Source organism: Lynx rufus, unplaced genomic scaffold (assembly GCF_022079265.1).
Source record: "Lynx rufus isolate CCGP_SWC_20201006 ecotype Redwood Valley unplaced genomic scaffold, mLynRuf1.p SCAF_19, whole genome shotgun sequence".
Taxonomy (NCBI): Eukaryota; Metazoa; Chordata; class Mammalia; order Carnivora; family Felidae; genus Lynx; species Lynx rufus.
This window is the reverse complement of record NW_025814833.1, coordinates 29114110-29125425: the sequence shown is the minus strand read 5'-3', so window position 1 is coordinate 29125425 and position 11316 is coordinate 29114110. Positions and strand designations below refer to the sequence as shown.

Below are 11316 nucleotides of genomic sequence, written 5' to 3'. Positions count from 1 at the left end.
TCGGGCTCTGGGCTGACGGCTCGGAGCCTGGAGCCTGCTTCCGATTCTGTGTCTCCCTCTCTCTCTGCCCCTCCCCCGTTCATGCTTTGTCTCTCTGTCTCAAAAAATAAAAAATAAACGTTTAAAAAAAATTAAAAAAAAAAAAGAAGGGAGTCTTGGTTCTGGGGTAGGTGCTTTACATCTCGTAGGCACTAATGAAATATTTGTCGGGAGAAAGGGTGACCGAAGAAGCGAAGGAGCCTTAAGGGGGTTTTAGTTCAGGGGGAGGGGTGGTGGCCAGGGAGCGGGAACCCAAGGGAAACCGATCAGGTTGGGGCCCAGCGTGCAAAGCACAAGCCACGGACCGCCGGGCTCTACAGTGGCTTTGAATTTTAATGTTTGGAGCAGATGGTTGGTATAGATGGCCCTTGGTTTTGCCCGGGAACCGGGTGTCACTGCGAGTTGCCAGCCCGTTTGGAGGATGGAGTTGGAGCCCGTAGGTATGCCACAGAGCTCCGTTTTACAGCCGGATTCTTTGGCGGCTTACAGCGAGGTGAATGCAGGACCCTGTGATTTTTTTAGGGCGCCGCCGAAATCATTTTTCTAGGATAAGTCCCGAGTCAACAGACTGGGGTCAATATTCGGGGCCAAGCCCATCTGGCTGGCTCCCTGGGTAACCCTGAATCATTAGGCTGTGACCCTCAGTGAAGCTTAGCAAGTTCACTTAGACTTAGGTCTACGGAACGTTCGAGCACAACGTCCCATCCCTCAGAAGCCCCACGTCTGGAGTGGGAGCAATGAGTCTTAGCACCCCATCTCATGCCCACTCCCTCCCAACTGCGACCAATCGGAAGCCATCCCCCGAGCGTCCGGAGGCGTTTCCTTACAGTGGGCTGAGCCGGCAGGCAAGTTGAAGGTCAATCCCGTGCTTCCGGCTGTCGGAGCAGAGCTGCAATCCTCCCACGCCGCAGCTTCCTGAGGAGGGGCTAGGTATCGGTCCTGCTGGAGGAGGCTTAGGAAAGGCTCATACTTCCCGTCAGGCTGGGGCTCGGACGGCACGTGCCCGCCGGAGTAGGCGTGAGAGTAGCCAGGCTCCAAGGAGCTGGGGCTGGCCGGGGAAGGGTAAGGCCACGGCTCGCCGGACGGAACGGAGGGGCTCCCCGCCAGGGGCACCGGGTAGTGATCCATAGTCATGAGACCGGGCCCATGGGAGCTGCAGTCGGTGGCGCCGTATGCAAAAGATGCTCCGGGCTCTGGCTTTGTCCACTGAGAAGAGAAACGCCACCGATTCGGGGGCATGTCACCATCTGGGAAGGAAAGATTCGTAAGACATGTTAGGCGTTCATTGTTCGCGACGTGGAAGGAGCTTCATTTTTTTCCTGGTTGATACGTACTCTTTTTCTGATCTGAAGAAAATGTAGAAAAAGTGAACCCACAAAGCCCAGCTTAACCATCATCACCACAGACCATCATCCGCCTTCTTTCTGGGATTTGTTTCCATCCAGGCCCGCGCGGCTTTCACATCACGTATGATTTTGAAGGCTGCTTTTGCATCATTAAACACATCCCAGATATCCTCCCATAGCGACGAACGGAGCCAACACCAGCCCTTTCAATAGCTGCCCAGTATTCCCTCCTGAGACACTCATAATGTGGCCAACAGACATGGTATTTGTGGGCAACTCAGTTATTTCCATCGTTTCAATGATCTCAATCGCGCCCGTGGTGGGACATCTTTGTAGATACATCTTTGCATCTATGACCAAAGAGCCCCTCCGGGAAACTTTTCTAGAAGTAGAATCGCTTGATTCAAGGTGATTTCTGTTTGGTTGCTGCCGGCTGGCTTTATTTTACAGCTGGTGGTTTGAATACACCAAACAGAAGGACCCCACAGAACTTTATGAAGGGTTTGACATTTGCCTGTGTAACTCACTCAAAGAAGTCGAGGCGTTGAAACCCTATTTTCTAGAGGGATCTGGGGCATGGGGATGTTAAGACTGGACCAAGTGAGCGGAGCAGATTAGCCAAGCAGGGATCCGAGCTGGAGCCATAAGTGATGGGTACAGAAATGGTTGTTTGCACCTCTTCCCGCAGAAGCAAAATGCTCAAGGTCAAGGGGTGACTCGGTGTCTTCTTGCAAAGTTCTTGCGGACCAGCTAACGAGGCCGGAGCCTCCTTCGGTCTCATAGACACTGTTCTAACTGTTCCTATGGTAGCAGCTGAATCTGAGTGTTCAAAAAGTCTAGGACGGCTCATGACACGGATGGATGTTTTCTCTATTCGCAACACCCACTCAGGCAAGAGGGGAGGAGGGAGAGAGGTCTGGCACTCATCTAGCCAAGATAATGAAGGGGGGCGTGGGCGTGAGACAAAGGAAGATCGGAGGGCTGGGGAGACTGTCTGGTCCCCTTCTCTCCTCCTCCCCGCCCCCCTGCACATGTGCCTCTCCCAGCTCTCCTGAATGTTCCACTTGCCTGGATTGTGTACAAGACAAAAACAGCTGAGTGGTCTGTGCAGTGACACTGGAGCCTCCCCCCTCCTCCCATCCTAGCTTTTCATGGAATATAGATAAGAGCAAAATAAGCCCTAACTTACGCGGCACAGACATTCTACCCAACGTTTCGCACCACTCACCGTGAGCAACGGCCCGATGGTTGGCCTTTCAGCGAAACCAAGGGCAAGGGAACGTATTAAGATTTGTTCTTGGGGATGAACGCCACTTTTGAAAATTGATATCTGCGGACCAGCAGCGATGCAGGATCCCGCGTGGCACAAATAGAGAAAGATTAAGCTGACTTAATATAATCGCTATGTGTGCTTGGTGTGGAATAAGGTATGGCATGGCCTGAGTACAAGTTAGAAACAATGTGTAGCATCTGACCTAGGCACTGAATGCTTGAAATGTGCAAGGCAGGGCCCCAGGGTCTTTGGAATATTTTGAGAGAGAGAGAGAGAGAGAGAGAGAGAAAGGGAGAGAATCTCAAGCAGTCGCCTCGCCCAGCATGGAGCCCAATGAGGGGCTCGATCCCACGACTGAGATCATGACCTGAGCTGAAAGTAAAGAGTTGGACGCTCAACCAAGGGAGCTACCCGGGAGCAGGTCCGCTTGGTCACTGTGCTCAGTTTGGATGGCAGCGTGTGGGGAGGCACAGTGTCCCAAATCCCACATTCACAGCAGCCCCACAGTGGGCCTTGGGAGCCCAGGGAAAGCCGCCTTTCTAGAGCAGGCATGGGTGCTGGTGTCCCACGGAGTTGAGACCCTGAATTTTAATGAGCCACTCTTTCCAGCAGCCACAGCCCCCTACCCTGTGAACCGGGAAGGCATCCTGAGCCACAGTCCTGACTGACTCAAGGTTGCTGCTGCTGCTGCTAGAAGTGACCCTGGTGACAGTTTCTTACCCAAGGTCCCCCCACCAGTTACCTCTAGAGATGAGAGAGGGAGCGCCAAGGAAGACTGCAGTTTTATGTAACCCCAAACTACATTCACAAGCAGAGACCAGTCAAGGGACATGTTGGTTCTGGGACACTTTTTAGCAGTAACCCTCATCTGCAATGTCTCCACTCACTCACTCACACTTGGTCTTCCCCACTAGCCAGGAAGCTTGGAGAACAGAGATCAGGGCGCCCGGGGGGCTCAGTCGGTTAAACATCTGACTCTTGATTTTGGCGTAGGCCATGATCTCACAGTTCCCGGGATCGAGCCCCAAGCCTGCTTAAGAGTCTCTCTCCCTCTCTCTCTGCCCCCACCCCACTCATTGTCTCTGTCCCTCAAAATAAATAAATACACATAAAAAAAAAAAAAGAACACGGGAGCGCCTGGGTGGCTCAGTTGGTTAAGCCTTGAACTCCAGCTCAGGTCATGATCTCACAGTTCATGAGTTCGAGCCCCGCGTCGGACTCTGTGCTGACAGCTTGGAGCCTGGAGCCTGCTTCGGATTCTGTGTCTCTCCTTGTCTCTCTGCCTCTCCCCCACTCATGCTCTGTCTCTCTCTCTCTCTCTCTCTCTCTCAAGAATAAATAAACATCTAAAAAAAAAAGGAACACGGAAACCATTTCTCTTTTGTTCACCATCACACCCTCAAGGACTTGCATAGCACCTGGCTGTGGCTGTTGGTGATTATTACCGATTGTTATTGGGGGCTTACATTCACACGCCTCTTTCCTGGTTTGGAACTCTCCACGTAGATCCACCCAGGGGAAAGCACAATGGTAACGGCATGAGGCTGAGGAGAGAATTTTCAGAAGCCATTGCTCGTTGTGTATCCATTTCCAAGGAATACTACATCAGGGGTGGGCAGGAGCAACTGTGAATCCAGAACGGTTTTAAAGCAATTTTTTCTTAGTAGGGAGAGAGAAGGAGGAGAGGGGCAGAGGGAGAGAGACAGTCGTAAGTAGGCTCCGTGCTCAGCGCAGAGCCCGGCACGGGGCTCGGTCCCACGACCCCGGGGTCATGGCCTGAGCTAAGATCAACAGTCGGACGCTCGACTGACAGAGCCGCCCGGGCAGCCCTGGAACAGTTTTGTTTATTGAGCACGTATTACGGGCCAGGCACCTTGCTTAGCACTCTGTGTGCGTGATCTCATGTGACCCGCACAGCAAGCCGGATGCCACGATGGCGCTAAGCGGTCTGATTGCCAAACTCGTGCCCTAAGCAGCTATGTCTCCACAATATTCCAAAGAACAGAGGGAGCTGGGCGTTTTCACGAACTACTGGCGTTGGAAGGGTGGCAGGCGGGCATAATATCTCTGTGGGATTTGTATGCACCCTTTGATCCAGTCATTGCCCTTAGGGCGATTTGGGGATAAAATCAATGACGGGTGCAAAAATGTAGCTACAAAGATATGCAAAGTGATATTTAGAATACGGTGAAAAATTGACAACAATCCAGTGTCCAAAAATCATAAGATTCCATAGATCTTTAAAAAGCATACTCCTTTGTTTTTGAGAGAAAGAGAGAGGGCACAAGTGAGAGAGGGGCAGAAAGAGAGAAAGGGGCGGGGAGGGAGAGAGAGAGAGAGAGAGAAGTGGGGCTCACCCGGGGCTTGTGTTCACCCGGAGCAGGGCTCGAACTCACCAACTGTGAGATCATGACCTGAGCCAAAGTCAGATGATTAATGACTGAGTCACCCAGGCGCCCTAAAATGCATACGCTTGAGCCATTAAAATGATGTAGCAGAACATGTAACGGCATGGGAGAGAGAGATACGCGATTTATGTCCAAAATGACGATATGCTATAAAACGTAGCAGGGTGCATAGATGCTCATTTTGAAAAGACAACCGTACTTTTGTGATTAGAAAAAGTTCTTTTAAGTAAAAACTGGGGAAACCACGTGACTCAAAGAATTCGAGTCACAGTTGTAAAAGATTGATCCATAACTGCCAGATTTCCTTCTGTCCATCCTTTCTTCTCTTCCTCTTCCCCTTTCTGTCTCCGCCTTTATTTTTGAGAGACAGGGACAGCATGAGCAGGGGAGGGGCAGAGAGAGAGGGAGACACAGAATCCGAAGCAGGCTCCAGGCTCCAAGCTGTTGCACAGAGCCCGACGCGGGGCTGAACTCACGGACCGTGAGATCGTGACCCGAGCCGAAGTCGGACGCTCAACCGACTGAGCCACCCAGGCGCCCCTCTGTCTCCACCTTTAATACAAATCCTGCTCTCTGAAGAAGTTAAAACGAAGCACCCTCCCAGCACACACGTCTTGCACCACGAAAAGCCCAACCTCTGGCCCTGTCCGATCTGTACGCATGGACGCTCCCTTCTCTGCCTTCTTGGCTAGTGGCGCTGGTCTCTTATTCATTCTCCCCAGAAACAAAGAGGATATTGTTTGTATTAGCCGAGGTTGAAACAACACCAGGGACAGCTTACAGGACACGATTCTGCTCCAGGCCTCTGAGGCGACCTGCTCAGTCCCACTCTCCGCCTTACGGTCGCCTCCCTGGGGTGCCTAGTCTTTGGCGGGTTATCCAGAACCTTTTCCCTGGTGAAAATGAAAATGAAACACAGAACGTGGGCAGTATTTGCAAGTGGCTAAGAGCTCAGGATCTGTGTCAGATCAGCCTGGTTTCAAATAGACACTAGTGATCACGTGGCTCTCTGAGCCTCAGTTTCCTTCCCAGTGGATTATGGTTGAGGGGAGAGAGAAGAAGGTGGGATCTTTTGGGTCTGGCTCCCAAGGCCTTTGGGTGCTCAGGTATACATCCACTCACCTCTCAGCAGCCCCTGAGCAACATCGCCCAGCCTGGGGCTGGGACTGGGACGGGAAGAATACGGAGCGGGACGTGCCCCGGGACCATGTCTCCCGCCCCGGAAGTGGTTAACTACTGAAGCTTCTCCGGTTACCGACTCTGAAGCCCAGGAGTCCTTTTAAAAGGGGGATCATTCAAAAATAACTTCACCCTGCGTTTTCTTTTCTGAAGTACGGCCAGTATAAAAATATACATAGGTAAATTAAAACAAGTTTGATTTGGGAAAAGCAGCCAGGAAATTCGATGGCATTTCCTAGCCACGTGGGTCTCCGTGTTTGGGCTTTGCATACTTGGCTTGACAGAGCACCCTTAGAAAGCAGCCGGGTTGGTAGTGAGAGCCTGTGAATGGGCGCCTGTTCTGTCGGCCATGGTTCAGCCAGGGCCGGGCAGCCTGGGCCTGGCCCGCAGGGGCTGAGACACTGCTAACGGTCAGTCATGAAAGACCACTTTATGGATTTGCCACCACTTCCGAAGCTGCCTGTCTCTCACACAACACCTCTTGTGAGAACCACTGGGGGGCCGCCCTTTTTCCACGGGGCCTCCCCTGAGGCAGCAAAGCTGGTGAAACACTTGACTCCTCACAGCAAAGAGAGGCCTTGAGGAGGACGGGCCCTCCTTTGCTCAGTCAGCTGGGCCAACATTTGCCTAGCCCACCCCACGGTCTGTGTGGAAGACATCTTGACAGGCGAGGGCTCTGGGAGATTCTCACAGGGAAAACGCAACCGGGAAGGTAGTGGGGAAGATGGCTGCCTCTCTGGTTGACCTGGGAAGGTTGGTTTGGACAAGGAACAGGGCCACGTCCAAGTTCCCTTCACGCACAGGGGTGTCACAGAATAGAATGAAGTCAGAAGGCATAGGAAACCGTACAGCCGCCACAGAGGGCCCAGAAGTCCCTAGAAAACGTGCAGGCTTCCGGGTGGGGCCTGCTGCTCTGTGGTCTTAATGCTTTGAACACAGGCCCTCATACCCACACAAAATAACACCTACATGGCACTATGTGCCAGTGGATATGCATTATGTCACTGACTCCTTCTATAGTTCAATAATACTCAATTGTAGAGATGAGGAAACCGAGGCACAGATAGAGGAAGTGATGTGACCGGAGATCACGTTGTTAATCAGTGGTGGAGCTGGCCTGGGCCCCAGGCTATCCGGTTCTAAAGCCATACATCACATGGTGTTCACTCTCTTGAGTGGCGCCTTCTATGGCGGACATCAGTAGCCTATGATCCAAATCACAATTTCATTCATTCAAGAGATATTGTGTCAGGCATTGGGCTAGCTACTTGGGAAGCAGCAATGAACACAGAGTCCTTGCTGCCACGGAATTCAGAGTCTAGAGGATGGGAGGAGACAAGAAAGAAAAGATATAATAAAAATAAAATATAAAAAATAAAATAAGATAGTGTAAGATGACAGAGGTTGACGTTCCAGGGGAGACCTGAATGAAGAAAAGGGGAAGTCAGGCAGTTATCTGGGGAAAGAGCATTTCAGGGAGAGGGGAAAGGAAGTGCAAAGGGCCCGAGGCGGGATTGTACTTGGCACATCCCACAAATAGCGAGGAGGCTAGATTGGATTGAGTGAAGCAGGAGGTGGGAGGAGATGAAATCAGGAAGAGAGTGGGGCCCCATTCAAGACTTTGGGTTTGATTCCAAGACACAGGAAGCTACTAGAAGCTTCTGAACAGAAGAGAGATAGGAGGAGATGGTCGTTTTAGTGATACCATTCTGATGGCTACTTTGAGAACAGACTGAAGGGGAGCAATGGTGGAAGCAGGGAGAGCAATCGGGAAGCCAAAATCCAGGGTGAGATGATGGCATCATAGCAGCAGAGGTGGGGAGAAGTGGTCAGAACTTGGATATATACTTTTTTTCATGTTTATTTATGTTGGGAGAAAGAGCACGTACATATGTGCACGTGAGCGGGAGACAGGCAGAGAGAGAGAGGGAGAGAGAGAGGGAGAGAGGATCCCAAGAAATCTCTGCACCCCCAGTTCAGAGCCCAACATGGGGCTCGATCCCACGGAACTGTGAGATTGTGACCTGAGCCGAAATCAAGAGTCTGACACTCAACTGACTGAGCCACCCAGGCGCCCCAGAACTTGGATATATTTTGAAGGTAAAACTGACAGAATTTGGGGGCACCTGGGTGGCTCAGTAAAATAAGCATCTGACTTTAGCTCAGGTCATGATCTCACCATTTGTGGGTTCGAGCCCCGCGTCGGGCTCTGTGCTGACAGCTCAGAGCCTGGAGCCTGCCTCCGATTCTGTGTCTCTCCCTCTCTCTCTGCCCCTCCCCTACTGGTACACACTCTCTCTCTCTCTCTCAAAAATAAATAAACCTCTTTTTTTTTTTTTAAAGGAGTAGTAACCAGAGAGGAAGGAGGAAAACCAAGAGAGTGTGATGTTACGGAATCCAAATGAAGGAGGTTTTTTCTAATTATTTTTTATTTTAGAGAGCTCGAGCAGGGGAAGGGGCAGAGGGAGGGAATCTTTTTTTTTTTTAGACGTTTATTTATTTATTTTGAGAGAGAGCTCGAGCGGGGGAGGGGCCGAGAGAGAGGGAAACGCAGAATCCGAAGCAGGCTGTGAGATCCTGACCTGAGAGCTGAAAATAAGAGTTGGATGCTCAACTGACTGAGCCACCTGGGTGCCCTGTGAAAGAGGGGGCAACCAAGTGCCGCGGATGACTGGTCACACTCATTCTTGGTCCGCCTCTAAGTACTCATCACACTGTTGGACGGCACTCCCCACTCCCCGCCCCCTGCCCTTCGCGCCCACGGCAACAGCAAACTTTACATCCTGCCCTTTGGTGTCCTGGGACTGGGGGAAAATCACGGCCGCCTGGCTGGACAAATAACTTCTAGGAAAGCACTAAATGCTGCAAAGGTGAACACATCAGATATAAACCACATCCGCGTCCAGGCCCAAAGAGCAAAGCCAGAGTGATGGATTCTGCAAACAGGGGACATCTTCCCCCGCAGGCAGAGGCCCCACTTGGCAGCTTTGCACAAAACAAGCAACCAAGGCCCAAGGGGGGGCCGGGCATTCGATGTGGGTGCTGGGCAAGTACAGTAGAGAGTTCCCCCCCTCCCCCAATAGAGAGTTTTTAAAATCAACCAGGCCCTGGTCCACTGCACATTTCAGAATGGTGTTTGGGGGGGGGGCGCCTGGGTGCCTCGGTCGGTTAAGCGTCTGACTTCGGCTCAGGTCACGATCTCGCAGTTTGTGGGTTCAATCGAGCCCCACGTCGGGCTCCGTGCTCCCCCTTTCTCTGCCCACCTCCCCTCCCCCACTCACACTGGGTCTGTCTCTCTCTCTCAAAAAGAAACAAAAAGAAACAGGGGCGCCTGCTGTGGCTCAGTCGGCTCGAACTCACGAACCGCGAGATCACGACCCGAGCTGAGGTCGGACGGTCAACCGACTGAGCCACCCAGGTGTCCCGATTTTGACAAGAAACTTCTAAGAAACGGGTGCGGCTTCTCATTTACAGTGTGACTCGCCTGCAGCAAATACACGCGTGTGAGCACAAAGGCATCGCAGGACCGGTCTTTCCGTGACAGCCTTGATAGAAACTTCCAGCTTCCTCCCACCCAGCCTGCTCACCGTTCCTCAGGATCACATCTGCACTCTGGCTCGAGGGGCTCAGTGGTTGGGGCCTCTTGACACTGCTCAGAGCCCTGGAGAAGTGTTCATCCACCACGCTGCCGATGTCCCCTTGGAAATAGGTGAAAAGGACGCACTGAGAACTCCACTCAGTCTTTATCCCCGTTTCTTCCATCGTGGGGGACGCAGATGACAGCTGCAGATCGAACACAAAACGTCACTGGCACCATTTTTCCGAGCGGCTCGGCTGTCGTTTGGATGAGGGGCCCCTGGGGGACAAGCACCCCAAAAGCTCTCACGATGCTTCCGGGGAACCCCGAGCCCCTGAGCGGCGCCCGGGAGCTCGTCCACCCCGCGTGATCAACGTTCAGGGACCAAGACAAGAGTCTACAAAGCGCCGAAGGGGTCCTCAAGAGCCTCAGATGAGAACGATCTGGCAACGCCACTACAAGAACAGCAGGGAGTTAAAAAAAAAAAAAAAAAAAAGGCCACTGAGGCCCAAACCGTAACTTGCCTCCTGGGTTAGTGCCTTCCTCCTGCAAAACAAAGGAGCCAACACTGACCCGGAACTGCATGTGGATCCCCCTCCCCGGACAGCTTGACTAAGTGGGTCAAGTGTGAATCCAGCGGGTATTCGAAGATTCCGCTTTTCGTAACAAGCATTGCTTTCCGCCTTGACCGCTTTCGTGCAAGGGAATGAGACACATCTAATTCTCCCCACGCCCTGATGCTGTTGATCCTTGCACCCACCCCCCACCCACCCCGTGCTGGACACGAGCACCTAAAAACAGCACCGGTCCTAAGGCCTCCGGACACATAAATTCTGAACCAAATACACATCTCAAGAACGAACATGCTTTACACTAATATATATGGCAACGTTGGTGAAAAGCTTTTGAAAGATTGCCGGGATGTCAACCCCGTTGGCCGCCAGATGCTCCACACCTAGAACAATGCCCGGGACGCCGTAGAAGCTCGATAGGCCTTTGCTGAATTGCCTTAAACTTGGCTTCCATCATTGTATCCTAACCGTGAGCTCCTTTGGAGCAGAGACTGTCCTCTCGCACCAAAGCCAGGACTGGGCACACAGTGGGCACTCAAGACCTCCTGCGTGGCCTTGCTTTACTAGAGAAGTAGTCTGTGCTTCTTAACCTTTGGCCCCCCCAACCCCACTTGCCAAGGGGCTCTGGCTAAAAGCACTTTTATTCATTCTTGTGAATATGATGGAAATGATTACAGTTCAATAGCTGTGTTCTGTGTTCTTCTCTAGTCGCTAAACAATGGCCGAGTGCCTGAATGCCATGTCATGCAGAGAAAGCACAACGCAAGGCAATCATACCAATTAGGAGTCAGAAGACCTGGGGTTTTCCTCAGCTGTGTGATTTGGGGGGAGGCACATAGCCTCTCTGGGATGCAGATTCCTCTTGGGTAAAATTAAGAGGCTGGAGACGGTGAATTTTGCAGCCCATTCTTTTAGGTTCCTA

At 52.0% G+C, this 11316-nt stretch overlaps 1 protein-coding gene across 1 annotated transcript; it reads right to left on the bottom strand.

The window, feature by feature from the left end:
- Nucleotides 1–783: 783 nt before the first annotated feature.
- VGLL1 (vestigial like family member 1) lies at nt 784–10007 on the bottom strand. The gene is made up of 2 exons (XM_047081825.1): nt 9833–10007; nt 784–1286 (listed from the first exon to the last, which is right to left on the bottom strand). The coding sequence occupies exons 1-2, from the start codon at nt 10005–10007 to the stop codon at nt 784–786; spliced, it is 678 nt and encodes a 225-aa protein (XP_046937781.1).
- Between the last annotated feature and the right edge of the window lie 1309 nt (nt 10008–11316).